This window comes from Lytechinus pictus, chromosome 7, assembly GCF_037042905.1.
Source record: "Lytechinus pictus isolate F3 Inbred chromosome 7, Lp3.0, whole genome shotgun sequence".
NCBI lineage: Eukaryota > Metazoa > Echinodermata > Echinoidea > Temnopleuroida > Toxopneustidae > Lytechinus > Lytechinus pictus.
The window spans coordinates 14,748,024-14,767,173 of NC_087251.1; the positions used below are offsets into that span (position 1 = coordinate 14,748,024).

Genomic DNA, 19,150 nt, shown 5'->3' on the forward strand with positions numbered 1-19,150 from the left:
TAATGATACATCATCATCATCAACAACATCACCATCTTCACCATCACCATCATCCTTGTCATCATCGTCATATCATTATCATCAACAACATCAAAATCATCATTGTATTTAGGCCTACTATTACTATCATTATTAAACTCTTTAAAAAGATCTATAAAAATACACCAAAACTTTTCAGATATTATTTTCAAAATGGGCCAATACAGGAATATGAGTATGTTGTGTTTGTAAGAATCAGTCATTGTCTCATGGACAATCAGAAAGGAATCTGAATGATTCTCTGTTCATCCAATGTACTCAATCAATTGCAAAAACAAAAAAACTTTGTACTAAAAAATTGATTTTATTTCCATCCTACGTACAAAAGGTAATATGTACAATGGTTTGACAATTCAAGGCTTGATATAATAACTTTTAAAAATCATAATCATGAAAAATACTGCAGTATTTAGGGCCATGTTGGGAAAGATGTTACCATGTTTATAACTAGGCCCCAAGTATAAACAATTTTAGCATCTGTTCAGACGCTATAGATTTTATAAAGACTTGTTTCTGTTTCATAAAAGATGCATCTAAGAATTGAAGATAAGAGCCAGGGACATTTTATTCTTCCAAAAACAGATGTTTATAGAAAAATTACAGGAAAAGGGTGGCTCTTTAATGGTTAAGAGCAAAATAATGTTTTCTATCAACAAAATAGAAATTGTTATGACTTTCTAGTTTCTACAAATGTGTCACCACATGCTGGTGACAATAAATGGTGAGACAAGTACTTGAAAATAAAAAGGTATTTCTGACTTAGGAAAATTAAACATCCTCATAGTGAATATGTATTTGTACAATTGTGTCAAACATGATGTGAATGCATGCAAACACAATCACAGCCAGCGAGAAAATACATGCCATTAAACCTACTCTTCTAACCATCTGATATACAGGTAACTCTGCAGATGTCCATTTACCAGGTATTTGGACCGAAGAAATCTGTTCAGTTTCAAACATTTCAAATAATCCAGTCTGAAATATCATAGAAGGTCGACTGATATAGACTTTAACATTAAAAACCATTGACATTTGAGAGTATAACTGTTACAGGATTTTGTTCTGGAGAATTTATTGAAAACAGATTACATTATAGGGATGTTAATATACAGTAATGAAATGCAATTCAGGGTTTAATCTTAAAATGTGATTAAATGTAGTTATGTTTATATCACTGATTTGAAATTGAAATTATCCTGAAACCATGATCCTAATGAGGATCTTGCAGCACATTGTATTTATATCAATCTCATCAACAACAGATCAGTGATGTGAGCACAAAGCAGATGGAAGCCCGAATATCTGCATTGTATTGGTTACTAAATCTTTGTAAAGATTTATCAAACTATGATGAACAAAGGAAAAGAAGGTGAACATGATCCTTATGAGAGCACACTGCTAGCCTTAGTGAGCTTGTAAAAATTAAGCTGATTTTTGTTTACTTTACTTTTACTTGGATGTAGAGATGTAAAGCTTGTAGCTTATTTGCCCCTTTTTACTTAATCTTTTTTTAATGTAAAAATTGACTAACCAAATCACATAAACAAAGTCCATAGATGTGAGCTTATTTTGGCATGTGAAGAGCTTGTTGATATTTTTTTCTTTCATCAAGCATTTTATTACCCAAAGTCACAATGTTCATGTATAACATAATCTGCCTTACTTTGGTAGCAAGTAACAATAGTATAATTTACTGCAAAAGAGTAAAAAAATTTCTGAGATTTACTCAGGCTACAATGCATTACCAAGATGGTTAACTAGCAATATCTCAAAGCATAAGTGTTTCATACAATACCTTTTTTTCCGTGAAGGAAAAAATTAATATGTAATACATAAACACATTAAAAACTGAATTTCAGTAAATATGTCAGTTGTTATCTGATTTCAAATTAAGGCAGTATGAGCCAACAGATCTCAATTTTATATAGCATATTAAAAGAGTCAAAGAGCAGTTAAAGAGTACAACCAAGCATGATCTTTTTAGGCCCATTTGTACCAAACTCCTCGGATGGCACAATGCTCTAAATTAACCTTGTATGCATCAAAGGCATAGGTAAAATTTTCCTCAGTCCCTAAAGAACTGATAAGAGCCTCAGTTGACTTGGTAATAGTTAGTCATCATCATAATCATTGATTTTGTGGCCATCCTTGTTGTATCCTGTTGAATGTCATCACACCGTATATATTCACAAGCTGTTAAGTTTCATCCATCTTTTCAATCCTGTTTGAAAAGAAGAAAATTTAAAATTAACAGTTATAAGCCAATAACAGTGAGTTTCATTATGTTTTTATCAGGAAAACTCCAATGAGGCAACGAAGAAAGAATAAGGGGAAAATTATCACAAGCTGCAATGAGTACCATAGGATGTTGGCAGAACAAAATTACACAGAGATCCAAGGAACAGCAATAGTCAAATGACTTGTATCATCGATGCAAATCTTTTCATATGCAAGCTTGATAATGATATAGAAGCATAATTCTTGCAGAAGCCCTCTTAATATCCTCTTAAGTCACAACTGAAATTCGGAAGGACTCCCTTGCACACACAAAAAAAAACATTGATCATAACTATAAATATCTAAATTGCTTAATTCAATTCCTGCTATCAAATTTTCCATCGTAAAATAACACCAATACATGTATGATACAAAATCATTAAAGAAATAACTTACGTATCTGATTTCTCTTTCTCCACAGTTGTCTCTACCTGCTCTTTCACTTCCTGTGTATCCTTCTTCTCATCCTCCTCCTCCCCTTCTGATTCACTGCTGCTCTCCCCTGGATGTTCTGGCATCTTGGAATGGTCCACTTCCTCCTCAGTATTTACCACCTCTTTATTGGCTTCTTCATCTAGTTTAGTCTCCATGGGTTCTTCCACCTTCTTTGGAGGGGGTTTGTAAGACACTGGAGGCTTGGCAAGACGTTCCATTCTTCTTTGGCGCTAAACAAGATCACCAAATAATTTCAAGGGTCAATAAGTTTGCGGTGTAATAAATGAAAATGCAATAACCTTTTGAAGCTACAACATAACCATCAATAGTATAATGAATAACAACCCTACAACATCCCATTATGCTTAGGAGTACATTCAGCTCAGAAGTAATCAACAATTCACATTCCCATCAAATGATTAATCATTCAGCATTGTGTACCATACATAAGGAAAATATTAATTCTATTAATAATTTTTATCTAAGAATATGGATGATCATGACATTAAGATCAAATTATTTGTAAAGACTATCTTGTGTCAGTTTACATAGGAAATTTGACACCTCCATGGTGATTACCCATAAACAGAAGATCATGGCAAATCAACATTATGTAGTTTCTATGCATATTCTTCTTATTTCAAATGGCAAAGTCATATCACTAACCCTGCTCCACTTTTTACCAAATAAACAAAGGAATATTATTCAGTTTCAAGGCTGAGATGGAGTCCCAAAATGTAGCTGGGTAACAGAGATTTCTATCGCCCTTCATTATTAAGTCTGTGGTCAGCAAAAGGAAGTATTCTTTCTATGATATCTCAAGTAAGATTCACAGTAATTTTTCTATTGTCAGCAAATCAAATGAATGTAAAATTTATCATCATTCTTTCACTTCATACTCTCACTGCTGCTATCATCATTGTGATAATGTAACATATTTTGAACAGTGATAACTATATGAAATCATGGATTTCTATTGATAATTTGATTTGGTTTGATTCAGTATATATCATACTTACCCCAATCTGTGCATGCATTCTTTGCATACCATCATTGTACATGTCAAATACAAACTGAGCCATATGAGGCATATCTTCAATCACCATCACACGACCTTGTACAGGTTGCCCAGCCTGAATAAACAAAACAACACAAAATTTATTGAGGAAAAATCATGATGCATTTGTCTTAGAACTAAATGCTACTTAGTGCCATACAAGTTTCCAAAACATTGTACATAAAAACTTGAGATCCAGGGCTCAGGTCAGAGGCCAGTTTCATGCCCTTCACCTTCTTAGATTGCATTTTGGATTTCATAAACAGCTGTTCTAAAGTGTTACAAATGTGTTAAAATTACTCTTTTTTATATTGTCTTGATTGATCTAAAAAATCACAATCCAAACACAATGAATCTCATGAACTGATGTTTCAATTTCAACCATTTTTTTTCCTCTACTTAAAATAAAAACAAACAGAACTCTGAAATGCTGGGTGAGGGGTGGAAACATTGCATCAGTATCACAAATAACATTCACGGTTTTAACTGGCAAGTCAAATATTAATTCAGGATCAATCAGTACTAATACCACTATTATTACCATGCAGCAATTATATATATATAGTGCAATGGCAATACCATCACCTCAATTAAAGCATGACTACATTGATAAGGTGCATGAGCATTCAAGGAATGTCTTCCTTTAGAATTCCAATTTCCTTCTCAAGGATGGAATACACATTAATAAGAATTAAATTAGTATCAGGCTATTTACTTACCTTTCTTTGTGGTGGGTAGGTCTCAGATGGAACAAGATGGAGGTGAATTGGTCTCGACATCAGCTGCAAATAAAAAAAGATGATCAGTAAGTCATTTCTCTAATTATCCTTACTCTTTATCTATGGAACAATAAATCAAACATTAAATCAATCTAATCATTTATCATTTTTACTTTTATTTAAGATTTTTTTTTTGTTAATTGACACGGAAATGAATTTATGGAAGCAATAACTTCAAAGAAAGTTAGATAAATTCAAGAATGCAAATTATAAAACAAGAAATACATAAAAAGATCAATAAAACTTTGGAATTAACATCCATCATTGTAGACAATGATCAAAATCCAAGATAATATAAAGTATGAACCTGTCACACCCAACTACTACATCTATAGAAGTTTGAAAAAGCTGAATTGACAGTTGCTAGAAACTAAATGATTATCAACAACAAAGGAAGTCTATCTAAAGTTATACAATCATAACATTCTATTTCACAAATACTTTAGATTATGCATGATTGTTCTTACATTTTGGAATGTTGGTGATAGTTCAAAGCAGTTCTGGAAGAGCGACACCCTGGCAAAGACATAAAGACCAAGTCTAGCTCTAGACATGGCCACAACAAGTCTTCTCACATCTCTGAAAACAAAGAAAACATTTTGTACAATTATCATGATGCCACCTTGATTTTCATCTAAAATATGCCCTTTTCAGAAAATAAGGTGTATTGTACAAGGAGTCAAAATTACTGAAAAGTGCCCGACAGCCTAGCCATACACTGATTCCTAACAAAGCCCCATCAAATTTGGCAGGGATAAAATGATAATGATCACGATAATAATTTTTATCATTGTAACAATTATTAATACCATTATCATCAACATTATTATTATAAATATCATCATCATCATCAATATCATTGCCATTGTACATCAGAAAGCTAAATATAGATTTACTCCCATTCCATGATTGAGCAGTAGTTTCAAACCAAAGTGAAAAACCAAATACTGTACATGTATGTAAAAAAGCCCCTTTTTCAAACATCTCCGTAAATTATAATGCTTTAAAATTAGATCTGATATCAACTCTTTTACACATGTTTTGTATGATTTAATCATTCTCTCTTTTTTTCTAATAATGAATCAAAGGACTGTAAGAATAGCTGTAAATTACTCCACAATAAAGCTATAAGACATTTATAGAGTTCTATACAATCATACCTGATGTGTCCAACTGCCTTTGTTCTCACGAGAGAGAGAAGAATGTAGTCATTCTGTTGTCCCTGGAAACGATCTACTGTTGTCACCTGAATTTAAACAAGAAATCAATATTGTGTTTCAATCCAAGCAAAAATTAAAGAAATTAAAATCTTAACAATTATGGATAGAATAAGGATGACAATACACTGGAATAATCTACATTTGTAACTGCTTTTCAACTATCCATCATCTTTATGGATAGCATTCAGTTACTGTGTATGCATCTCCATGTAAAACAGGTGAATTTATGTTCTGTGTAGGTGCTGGTGTTGATGTTGGAAGCACAAAATTGATTGCCTCCCTAGCTTTAAGCAACAAATGCGAAATTTAATATATCTTCTAAGTTACATTATTGTGAGATTTCTGCTGGGACTAGATCCATTTTAGGTTTGGTGTTGTGCTTATATAAAAACCAGCCCAACACCAACACCCAAAGGTCAACACTGAACTTGAAATCATCCAATGTGTTATTACCTTGTGAGGTTGACCAATCAGTGGATTGTCTGAGCATCGTTTGTTGATGACATCACGGATTAGATGCTTCTGACCATTGTATGTAGTGAGGATACTGATCTTCTCTGCCGGGTATCCCAGCAATCTCATGTACATAAAGAGTGCCACCACATACTCAGCTTCAGCCAGGTTCTAAAAGAAAATGTAAGAAAAAAAACCAGATATTAAATGAGTACCTAGAGTAGGCAGTTCAAGAAGAATATCAACTGCACACTAAACAAACAATCTGTGACAAAATTTTGGAACAAACAATTTTAAGCAGACTTTATAGAGTTATAAACAAATATAATTATCTTAACTGAGAATCAAAATAAACATATAAATACTGGAATCATAATTTTGGATCAACAAAACACCATAATTTATCATTAAATTTGAATCGGCTACAAGTTATTGACATGTGTAAGATTACACTGTTGCGATTAAACCTGATATTGCTGGTAAATACACATAAAGAGGGTTCATACCATGAATTATAACTTTAGTACCCATCCAAACATTAAATATGGATATCGCAGAGGTATGTTATTTTTTTCTGTCATTACTTCACATAGAATATGTTTTTTTTTATATGAAGTATGTGGTTAGCTTAAGTAAATCATACATATGAAAATAATCTTATGAAAAGTCTACTTCTTATTCACTATCTTTTTAACTTGAATTATTTTTGACCATCTGTTACATTAAGTAAGAATCAGATTTTTAGAACATAAACAATTCTAAATGAAAATCAATGCAATAATATCCTTCAACAAACTGATGAAAGTATTACTACTCATTATATGGCCACCATTAGATTCATGAAGTTAGTCATGAATACAAAAATGGATTTGATATTAAGACCAAAATGGAATCTCTTGTTTTTTACCTGATAGAAGTAAGGATTGGGTTCTGATTCACCGACCCCGTTGAAATTATCTACATTGATGAGTTGATAGTCAAATGCCAACCCTGGGTTTGAAGTCTGAAACTCAGGCATCCTATTCACATGAGGCAGGTTGCCTAGGCTACGATACCTCCAGTTGTAGAGAGTAGCAATGCTATCAGGAATTTCAACAACAAAAATGAGAAAGATATTGATGTCAAGAGGATGGTAAGGAACCCTCAAGGTACATTCATTGCACATTGTTTCCAGATTAGGAACAAAAGCAGAATATCAATTCACTGAAAGTTAAAGCAACATTTTCAACAAGAAATATGCAAATGATTGAAACCCTAAAAGAAGCTGGGTGAGTGGCCCCATAATGCACATCCCAATACTTTCCATTAAAAAAATGTTGATGATTATAAGCGTTTATGTTAGAAAACAGCTGTATATATTTCAACTTGACCACATTATAAAGTTTGGCCAAATGACTTTTAGCGCAGAGCCTAAAATAATGAAAAATATCTTCTCACCTTAGCAATGCTAAATGTATGTAAGTTGCTGCTTTTCACACAAAGTGGCAAAATTAAAACATCTTCAGACATTTTATCAACTTATATTAATTTCTGATGAATTAACTTTTAAATGATTAAATTTTATGTTTGCTTGTATTAATCATTATGTAAAAGCAATTAATCAATTGTAATAAATTGGTTGTAGAACAAATTGTTTAATTTCATGCTAGAGTGAATAACTTTATTACCCTACCTTGATCTTGCTCTACCCTGTGCGTCCAGATCAACAGTAGGGACACCTAACCTGACAAACCGGGTGAAGAGAGATTGCTCCATGTTAGAGAACTTCTGGAAGGCCATGTTCTTGATGACCGGTGGCAACTGATGATGATCACCAATCATGATCCATCGCTTCAACCGATTGAAACCATCCTCAGGATTCTAAATTGTCAAATATAGGCAATTCCATGAGCTGGTGGGTGTTTCATAATGCTGTTTGTAAGTTAAGAGCAACTTTAAGAATGACTGGTGAACCTTTCTTACGCGCTAAATAATCACCAATGAACATTTAAATGGTGAATATCATTTCCCACAAGGAAGGATCACCAGTCGTTCTTAAGGTCACTCTTTCTTGTACAGAAGGGGTGTGAGAGATCACAAATAAAAAGAGCTGAAAAAAGCTGAAGAGTGTCAAAATAAGCTGAAATTGAAAGAGTTCCAATACTTCTTGTAAGAGGAAAGCTAAAATAAGTAAAAATTAAGCCGTAAATCAAAAGAAAAAAAGCTAAACTCTTGCAAACCTGGTACATCTAACGCTGTATTTACTTCATGTAAAGAACTGCACAAGCCATGATTATAAGAGTATTACATGAAACCCTGAAAAGGATGTCTTAGGAACTGACTATGAGGTGTAGAATAGAGAATCTTGGAAACTACAATCACACAGGAGAAGAACAAAATTCTTAGGGAACTACAAACCTAAACGGAAGTGTGAAAATATGGGACCTTGATAACTGCATATTTGTATACATACAAATCCATAATGAACCACCTTTCTTTGGCTATAGTTTCTCACAAGTGATTGAACGGCAAAAGTATTTTTCGCGCTTGACCAAAAAAATAGGTTGCCAAAATTTGTGATGAATGATCTAAATTTGATAAATTCTTAGCAATACTTTATTCATTGTTAAATGAATAAAGTTCCTAGATTAACCTGAATATAAAACTGGGGAAGTTACCTGAAGGAGCAGAGGGATGAAGGTTTCAATCTCTAATATTTGAGCAGATTCTTCCATCAAGATGTTATCATACTGTCAGGGAAGATAAAGATATATAAAACATCAACAGTAACAATAAAAAAGGGAGCATGAGCCATTCTCATATAATGGGTCATTTTATACTGGAATAGAGTTAAGAGTAAGCTTTGTTAATGTATATACATGTACTTGTATTTTCAAATCCCTTTTTACATTACCAGGCAATTGGAAATATCATTGTCATTACTTGCTAGACCACTAGACAGCACTCAAAGTGTAAAGTAACAATTCCATGACAACATGAACACTTCATAGAATAAAAAATTTAAGTGAACATACACATTCCAATTCAAGGTCTTTGTTCAAGTAGGAATTGTGTATGAAACTCTACGTGAAAAAATTGTAAAGATATTCAAAAATTTATGTCACAACCTCCCACCCTCATATTCTTGATAAAGAAATATCAATGTCCATTTTCACAAAAAGCTTAACCCTAGAATCAACATGAAAGGAGAAATATACCTGGAATCTAACATCGACCAAGTCTCGCCTCTTGAGGGCAGCATGCGTACATGTCATTGCGATGATCTTGGCTTCCTTGATGAGCAGGTACTTGGATCGGTCTTTCCCGCTCCGCAATAGCTCAAATGCTCGGAATTCCTGTTAATGTAAAAAACTCCATATTAGTCTTGTTATTTTAGCAAATTTTATCAAATTGTATTATTATAGAATGAAACCAAAAATAAATAATGAGAGCAATGCATCCCCAATGTAAAAACAGCCCTTGTAAATAGCAAAATAAGCCTCTTGAAATACATTTAGGTTCAATTCAAAATGAAATATTAGATTTAAGAATGAAGAAAAAGTCACTGCCCTGAGTATCTTATCATTTTTTTTTAATCCAAACAAGTGGTGTTTTCAAAGATTCAAAGAATAATGAGAACACACCTCCTTGAATAATGAAATAAAGTTTCTTTAAAAAATAAAACAAAACTATTATATTACTCTTACCTCAAGCTGTTGGAAGATCTTCTTGATATGGCGATAACAACCCTGTAAAACAATGAAACACAATTCATTTTTTCCATTTTAATAAATAACATAAAATTCAAATAATTTGAGAATATGTTGGAATAATGACAATACATTGAAAGAAACATAATATTGTACAATTTCCTTAAATAGGCAATAAACCTCCTAAAAAAGATAAGTGAATTGTGAAATACATAACTACTATCTCATGTCAATGCGACAGATGAGTAGGCAGACAAGTATTTGCCGAGGTGAGTCCTCATGTGAGAGTGAAGACCAGGGGGGCGTTTCATCAACATTTTCGTCCGACAAGTTGTCAGATCTGACAACTTTTCTGGATTTTGATTGGCTGAGAAGCACTGTTACTAAAGTAACTGTCGGATAAATGGGAGTTGTCGGATAAAACGTCTGACAAGTCCTTTTATGAAACGCTCCCCAGAGCTGCTGCAAGGGAAGGAATCCAAAGTGGGACTCCTCTCTCTTTTTTGATATATACCTTCATGGGAAAATGCTCAAATTTGCCACAGCCATTTTCCATCCAATTTAGAATAGAATATCAACAGTCTCAAGAATTGTACAAAGAATTTTTGTAATGTGAGCGGAATAAGAAAAAAAATCCATGTGAAGTAATGACAGAAACAATGAACATACCTCTGCAATGTCCATGCCCTGAGCATAGGTCTCCCCTTTGAAGACTGGTTGTGGGGCATTCTCAAAGAACTTATGGAAAGGGAAGTGAGTGACAATGTCTTCTACTCCAACCTCCTTGCCTCCCTTAGGCTTGACCTTACTCAGAAACTTCTCCCATCGTGCTACCACCTGATAAAAGAATGACAAGGGTGATTATAAGGTCAAATATTAGGAGAGTGACATTACAGGAAACCCTATTTGACTGGTGAAATATTTCATGGAGATTCGACTGATTCACTCCTTTTAAAAAAACACAATCTTTTAACACAAGTAGAAAAAATACAGTAAGATATGTTAATAAAATATCAATTTCGAAGCCTTAATATTCCAGGTTCTTTATCCATCCATCTGAATATTATCTGTTACACCATGCTTGCTTACGTAACAAGGGGAACATCTACGTTCTGGTTCCATGGTTCCATATTTCATGAGGCAGAAGGCCAAATGGAATGTGGAACCAGAACTTAGATATTTCCCGTATTCTGTAATGATTTTATCTCTCTAAGTTTATCCTTATATTGTTGCAGAATAAGGGAAATAAAAATAAAAAAATTCCATAGATGTAAGCCTCTGCATTTTGTGAGTGAATCTCGAAAGAAAATTATTCATGACATCACAATGATCACAGTAAAAAGAATGCACATTTTGCCAAAGAAATTTCTGCACAAATAGTAGTGCACACACGATGCTTAAATACGTTCCCATACCATGTAATACGGTCTCATATCACATGGTTGAAATGAGCACCGGGCACGCGAGTAACAATGAAAACGATATTAAAACAGGTAAACATCAAATAAGTAAATACAGGTTTGTCTTACAAACAAATTGACCAATCAGATAACAGAACTCATGAACAAATGGCCCAGTTAGAGATAAACCTATATACCACAAAAATAAGAGTTTAACAGATTTCTTTCAAGCTTTGAAAATGTCTTTTATTTACTGCTGGACATTTCCACATGGGCAAGATGACTCCAGTACTAGAATTTACCTGATACAGATAGAAGTGACCAGCTGTCTCACAGGTGTATGCAACATCACCAGGAACTCCAAGACTCTCCTGTAATCTCTCTACCTCTTTGAGCAGCTCAAGACGACGGCCAAGGACATAGTTCACACGGCCATACCTGGTAATTGCACAAAATGAATTCCATTTAGGGCATGTTACAATACAAAGGGAATACTGCAACTTAATCTTGAACTGGTAACTATTTACTTGTATCCTTAGTTCCAAGGAGATGTTTTACAGTGATTATTATACTACTACTAGTAACAATAATTGTTTATAATTGTTATGATCATTATTATCTTTATCTGCCTAAAACCTACCAGAAGTGGAAACTAAATCAAGGAGAACAATGGATGTATTCCATAAAACACAGGGCAAGTAACAATAAGGAGGACCAAATCTACATTAGGAAGGATTTTAAACAATTGGAGAGGACAAAACATTTCCCAGTAACATTTGGTATGAAGTGAAGGAAGTTTTTATCATTATCATTGTTTTCATTATCAGTATCATTATTATTAGTATCATCATCATTATAATTATCAATATCATTTATAGTATTTATATAATCCTCACATACCTGCTGAAATCTTTTTCTGTCTCGAGCGCCTCTTCACCATGACCCAACCTCAATAAATGCCTTTCATCGATATCTAAAGCCATGATCTTCTCAAACAACTGATTCAAAGCCTGATTAATACAAGAACAAAAATCAATGGTCATTGCTTAGTATTAATCATATACAGAGAGGTTTATCAATATAGATTTATTTTGAGAGCAGATGTTTCATTAAACTGCCCATAAATGTATGCAAGACTTTACAACAAATGACTTGAATATATGAAATCCCAAAATGCGAAGCCAGAGAGTTGGTTCTTTTCCAGCTGTTTATTGAAAAAAAAATTTGTTCAGATTGTGACAAAAACCATACTTGAAATTAACAACATATCTCTTTTGATTAACTGGCAGAAACTGGGAAAATAATATTTTTTCCAGTTGTGAGTTTTAAAACTGTTGGATATTGGCAACTTTTATGAAAGCATCCCCAGGTCACTTGCTCCACTGAGGGAGATTTTCTTGGGGGATAGTCTTTTTCTATGGGTCTTTCTTACCTGGTTAGAATGTGTGACTATAAGAGTCCTCTGCTCTGGGAAGTTATGATAGATGTTGGAGATAATCTGAACAGCAACATCTGTCTTACCAGTTCCAGGGGGTCCAACAACCTATCATCAAAACAGACAATTATATTTTCATCAATTTCTAATCAAAAAGTACATTGAAATGGTACTAAAACCTGAAAATACAGGTTTGAAGATATTACGTAAAAGAGTCAGGAAAATACTACTCCTAAAATTACAGTGGTTGTTTTACATTATTTTTGGAGAACCAATTGTATGCATTTCATTATAAATATTAAAGATTGTTTTTCGATGCCATAATCACTTTACAGACAAAAGCCCAATATATTATAAAACTGATAGGTGTTGTAAGAAACTGAATCAAATTACCATTGTAAGACCTGGTTGCATGCCCGCTCTGACTGCTTCTATCTGTGTTGGAGTAAACTGGATGGCATTCCTGTGAACACAGAGAATATGATCAAATAGAAGAGATATTTGAATCCCTGCATCACTAATACTTTAATAAAAAGAAACAAAAGCAGTTTATTCATAAATTTCAAAACATCATTCAGCTGTTGGAGCAATCATATTCTCTATTAACTGCATATCAATGGCTAAGAATTTAAATAATGTATTCACAAAACCATAACGAAGTAAACCAAGCCACTGAGTTGCTTGGGGTTAATATCAACAAATTATGTATCATATAGTACTCATTCGTGAAGTTTCTAAGAGCTTTACAAAATAATTAATAACATGAGGGAAGACAGCATAACAGAATTAAATATATGAAATGATTTGTTTGAAGATTGAGGAGGGAAAAACAGTCTCCTTTCTTGAATACAAATGGTAACACTGTACATGTAGATGTGTATTTTTATGAAATGATATAAAATTTTTATTATATTGACTGACTTTTTTGGTTGGTTGTATGGATAAGGGCCTCTGTTAGGAATGATGTGAGGTTCAACGATGATTTCCTTCTTGGCTATCATCGGAGTGGTGTCATCCACCTTACGTTTCTTTCCTGTAGAACCTCCTTTCTCAGCTTCTGGAAATGTTATCCTGCAGTCAGAGAAAAGGGAGGGTAATCTATCTCTCTCTTTACAAAGAATCATAGGATATCATACTTCTTACCCCCCCCCCCACCACCACCATCAACACCACCACTGCTGCTGCCGCCGCCGCCACCGCCGCCACCATCATCACCACCACCACCACCACTACTACTACTACTGCTGCTACTACTTCTTCCTCCACCTCCTATTCTTACTTCATTTTACTTCTCCTCATTATTTTCCTCTCTTCCTTATATTTTCTCCTCCTCCTTCTACTGTTCTTCTTCTGCTATACTTTTCACTCTCCTCCTCTCCTTATCCTTCTCTTTCTCCTACTTGTTATCATTCCCTTTCATCGTCTTCTGTAAAATTGTCTCCTTCATTCCTGTTTTTGTCCTTATTGTCTTCATCTGCATCTTCATCTTCTTCTTCTTGGTCTTCTATTTTCATCATCTTTTCCTAAGATTAACAGAGGTATTCTCATGCATATGCTTAAAAGTAAGGGTGAGGATTTAAATCTGAATATGAGCCTTCAGTTGTTCAAAATCACAAACCTGAAAGGAGGCACTAATTTGGCTGGGTCATCGGTTATTAACTTGACCATATGGTCTGGGAAGCTAGCCCTAAGATGGTCAGCATTCAAAAATGTGTCGTTCCAGTCCAAAGTTGAAATCTGTTTGGCCATCCTGTAAAAAAAATGAGAAGAAATTATCAATTTCACAGTTGTAAATTAAAAGATGAAGGGGTTGAATAATTGATTTAAGTTGTCATGTTCTTTACATTAACTCTGAATATGAACAATTTTGATACCACTCTCGTACCATTTTAACATTCGGATTTCGTCATTATTAGAGTAAAATTTATTAGAATGGTATGGAATGTACATTGAAATCCTCAAATAAACACTATTGGTGAAAGTGAAAGGTGACTTGGATGTTTTAGCTAGATCATTCTGAAGCCAAACTGAAGAAAGATAGCATATCCATTCATATTGCTGTGGAATGAACCCTATCTCATCCACTTATAAAATAAACTTTGCTATTTCTAAAGATAACGCTAATTTTCAAGAAGAACAAAATGAAACAAAGTCTAAATCCTATTTTTTAAATGGTCGAGAAATTAAACAAATATATGAAGAAAAACAACCAATAATTTTACTCCCTGAACACAAACAACACACATATTACATTATATTGACCATAAACCCCAAGGAAATAATAATTTAGTTCTTACTTGGAGTAATGAGCTGCTCCTGGATCCCCATACCCTAGAAGAATATCATGTAACCAGTCAGGTACTACACAGTCAGTATTCATCAGGTCTCGGATAGTCTCCAGAACAGCCTACAAGAAAGGATCAGACAACATTACATATGCATTACATCCAAACCTATGACATGGGACTGAGGAACTATTTTTATTTTCATTCTGTTAAATGAAATGTCATCATCCTGGCTACTGTTGTAATCAGAATTTCAAACTTTTAGGTCAGACAGGAATAGATTTAGCTTTATAGACTAAACAGTCAGACAGGAATAGATTTAGCTTTATAGACTAAACTGTCATTCATACATGTTTATTCAGATATCCAGGATGGAAAATTCCTTTCTCGATAGGTTACAAGAACTTTTCAATTCTTCTGAGAGGCAAGTCTCAGTGTGTTGCAAACTGGCCCTGTTCACACTACTTACATGCCAGCTGTGCACTCTCAGGCACAGTGTACAGCAAACCTTGATATTACTGGTTGGTTTTCTAGACAGCTTTAAACTACCATTTCATGTTAGAGTATCTGATGTTCTTAATCAGACACTAGGAAAATGCTTGGCATACCTCTCATTCCATCAGAATCCAATTATTCTAATTTCAACAAAGTTAATTCATTTCTTTAATGAATGTTTCCACATACCTTGAAATTGTTTTCCTTTGGCTTCCTCCTCATCATGATATTAAAGCTCTCATAAGCATCCTCAGACCCAGAGGAAGCTGTCTTGGCCATGTCCTTCTGGTATTGGTTAGGGTCTAGCCATACTCTGTAGGTTCTAGTGATACCTGGTAGATCAGGCTTGGGTTCTGGACCTAAACAAAAATATAAAGAGTAAATATGTGACAACATATCTGAAAACATTACTTCTCATCATGATTTTAAAGCTCTCATACATTATTTCCTCAGCCCAAGAAGAAGCTGTCTAAGTCATGCAAAATAAAAACATTAATTTGATAATGAAATAATAAGTTTGTTGACCTCAAATATATTTTTTAACGTGACTGAGAAACGAGTTAAATTTATAACATTTGTGATATCAAATTAATAACATGATAATGATGCCAACGAAAACGCCCCAGTCCCAACTGCCGCCGTCAGAACCATCGCTGTCGGAAAAGCAATGCCTAAAGTCACGCTCTGCTATGCAGACGAGACAAAATTGTAAGAATTAATTATAATTACCAACATTATTATCATAATTATTACTCGGTTATACAGAATCAAATCATATAGTAGAGCTCACCTTCTTCAATCACTTCTCCTTTCTCATTCAACATGCCTTCTACCTCACAACCTCTGATGTAAGCAAGTCCAACCTGATCAATGAAATGCTCTTTATTGGTGAAATGACTACCAATCTTCTTGGTTGGTCGGAGAGTTACAAGGAAAGCAACATCATGCTTCCGAAGAGCTGGATGGGGGAATGAATGGAATAAATGCAATTATCATGGACAGGTTAATATTTACAGTGCTGATGCATACCTGCCAACCTTTGATAATAAAAAATCAGTATCAAAGTCACGAGGGCGCCGAGCGGGTCGCGCGCGAGATGGTTTCCCCCTCCCATGGTAGGGACTCTGCATTTTCTGCATGTAAAAGTAGCATTTCCCTACCCTTTTTAAAGCAAATTTACCCTCTTAACCATACCACAGGATGACCTACATGTAACGTTAGTCTACTTATATGTAATATAATATCATTTATCAATCAAACATTAAAACAAGGGTCTTTAAGATATCACGTTTGTGACAAAAAAATACACCCAGTTTCATTCAGGTGTGATTTGTTTTCATTGAAATCTATATAGATTTAGGAATAATTTGATTTTGAGCATATTTTTGTAAGGCCCTCTATTGTTGGAAAGTTTCTGGAAAGATTCTCTTTTTAATCAGAAAAAAACTAATTTCAAGAATTCAATTGAGTTTTGGGCCAAGGGATATTTTGTATCATTAATTCAGATTCAAGTTGGCCTAGCCTACTGTATTAAAAACTGAGTGCAAAAAAATCTAACAAGTGATGGAATCACTTGAGTGACGCTGTCATCAACTCAACATCGACAAGCTCATTCAAGAAGGCCATTGACAGAGCTTTCTAATCCTCACCCCGCCCTCTCTCACCCGATGCGTTTATGCCCAGGAGGGCCCTGCATCGTATACATCCAGATCCAGAACATTTATTTATCATTTATAATTATATCAAGTCTATCATATGCATCAAAATAAGCCAAACATTGTCATCTTATTCATGTTTATATTTCACCACACAGGAGTAGTGACTGAGGACAAGGTTATATCATAACCTTTATTAGATAAGTGCTTGTTGGCATAAGAAAGCATATTTTCAGCCATGACAAAAACGGAGCCGAAGTAATACGGCGGAATACGCCCGACCCGCACCCACCACTGCACTTGCGGTGCGCCGATGAGACTGGGAGGCTGAGGCGCTGCAACTCGGGCGCCGGGAGTTTAGGCAAGCGAAGCAAGTAGATTTGGCGTTCGGCTCCGATGGATCAACTTGACTCGAAAGTTGATAATTGCCGCTTTCTTTCTCACAAATTTGACAATTATTCGAAAAAATAAAGTACAGATCAATTTAACATTGCGTAGGGATAAACTTGAGTAACTACGGCAGAGCCTCCCGATGTGCACGGCGCGGCCGATCGGCCGGGTAAGCAGGCGCCGGTAAGCAGACTCATCAATGATATTACCAACACACTCTAGACACCAGTACACGACTCATTCACTAACTCATTCCACAATACAAAATCATCCGGCGAAAAGAGCAAAACCTCGAATAAAAAGTGAAATTTTCTTACTAAATCACCATATTTCGCGTCAAAAATATCACCATCCTTAATTCTATACATCGTAGTTAGGAAACAAGGGGTCTAAAAAAGTGAATTTTTCACGGTTTTTCCGATGTTCGTGGATTTTGAAAACGTGTCCTCACTGAAAACTGGCACTTTCGCGAGCCGATGTCAGCCGCCATTTTGTTCCGGAAGTCAACGCTAATATCGGCCGCGCCGCTGTGGCCGCTGCTCGTAATTTTCACATGCAATTGCAATGGAACTGTGCACTTAGCACTTAGCCGTGCGCCCCAGTTGTTTATGCGTTAGTCGTATGTTACAGCCGCTTATGCGTTAGTCGCATCATACAGCCGTTTCAATAATTTCAACACTATATTGATTGACCTAAAAATCGGAATTTTGGTTTAAAAATTCGGAATTCGGAATGGAGGCTAAAAAATCGGTATAATTCCGCCAAAATCGGAATGGTTGGCAGGTATGCTGATGGCATGTTTGTGAGACTACATTCGGAATTAACAATTTCTTCAGAAATCTTTGAAAATATATCAAATTTAACCCTTTCCACGCGTACTTTGCACCAATGCACACTCCGTGCCGTACAAACTTCGCATTTCACACTCAACAAACAATGCATTGTTTCCCTCCCTGAAAATAATTAAGTACAGATGGGTTCATGGTCCAGCGCTCAAAGAGTTAAAAGGATATACTGAACTTCTGAATTTTATTACCATTTACATGTATATGTGATGAAAGTCAATAAACTAATTTTCTAAGATGTTTGTCAATTGAGCATTCCAATTATATGGAATCTCTTGACTGCAAATTTTAATACATTTTGATCTTTCTAATTTAGCAAAAATCTGGTGATAACATTGATTGTATCAATCAAATAGTACAAATGTTAGAAAAATTAACAGTTGTTGATTACTTACATTCCCATTCTGACTTGATATGCTCACGGAGGTTAAGAGTCAAAGTAATATCAGCTCTTACACTTGCTGGGTGATTCTCACCAATGTTGGGTTTTGAAACCTGCAATGATCAAACCATCAAAATAATCCTGTTTTAATAATCTACTGGAAAAAAAATATTATCTCAATCTGTTGTGTTTATAATAATATCTGTTTTAGAAAAGATGGGAACAATAAACAATCAAAAACTTGCACTATGAAAATAAAATTTTATATGATAGCATTTATTAGAAATTGGGATGAGAAATGTAAAAACTCA

The 19,150-nt window shown here is 34.5% G+C and overlaps 1 protein-coding gene across 1 annotated transcript in view; it reads right to left on the reverse strand.

Moving 5' to 3' along the window:
* Positions 1–323: 323 nt before the first annotated feature.
* The window catches only part of LOC129264902 (RNA helicase aquarius-like), a 31,508-nt gene continuing 12,681 nt past the window's right edge, over positions 324–19,150 (reverse strand). Inside the window, exons 18-40 of the mRNA XM_054902862.2 lie at positions 18,853–18,952; positions 16,358–16,525; positions 15,757–15,926; positions 15,085–15,194; positions 14,406–14,537; positions 13,709–13,858; positions 13,181–13,250; positions 12,785–12,895; positions 12,253–12,362; positions 11,655–11,790; positions 10,622–10,789; positions 9,950–9,991; positions 9,461–9,598; positions 8,921–8,992; positions 7,936–8,123; positions 7,171–7,342; positions 6,264–6,434; positions 5,751–5,836; positions 5,058–5,169; positions 4,531–4,593; positions 3,774–3,887; positions 2,716–2,984; positions 324–2,263 (exon numbers count right to left, since the gene is read on the reverse strand). Of these exons, the coding sequence (XP_054758837.2) occupies positions 2,239–2,263; positions 2,716–2,984; positions 3,774–3,887; positions 4,531–4,593; positions 5,058–5,169; positions 5,751–5,836; positions 6,264–6,434; positions 7,171–7,342; positions 7,936–8,123; positions 8,921–8,992; positions 9,461–9,598; positions 9,950–9,991; positions 10,622–10,789; positions 11,655–11,790; positions 12,253–12,362; positions 12,785–12,895; positions 13,181–13,250; positions 13,709–13,858; positions 14,406–14,537; positions 15,085–15,194; positions 15,757–15,926; positions 16,358–16,525; positions 18,853–18,952 (2,877 nt within the window). The 3' untranslated portion in view covers positions 324–2,238. The remainder of the gene's footprint in view (positions 2,264–2,715; positions 2,985–3,773; positions 3,888–4,530; positions 4,594–5,057; positions 5,170–5,750; positions 5,837–6,263; positions 6,435–7,170; positions 7,343–7,935; positions 8,124–8,920; positions 8,993–9,460; positions 9,599–9,949; positions 9,992–10,621; positions 10,790–11,654; positions 11,791–12,252; positions 12,363–12,784; positions 12,896–13,180; positions 13,251–13,708; positions 13,859–14,405; positions 14,538–15,084; positions 15,195–15,756; positions 15,927–16,357; positions 16,526–18,852; positions 18,953–19,150) is intronic.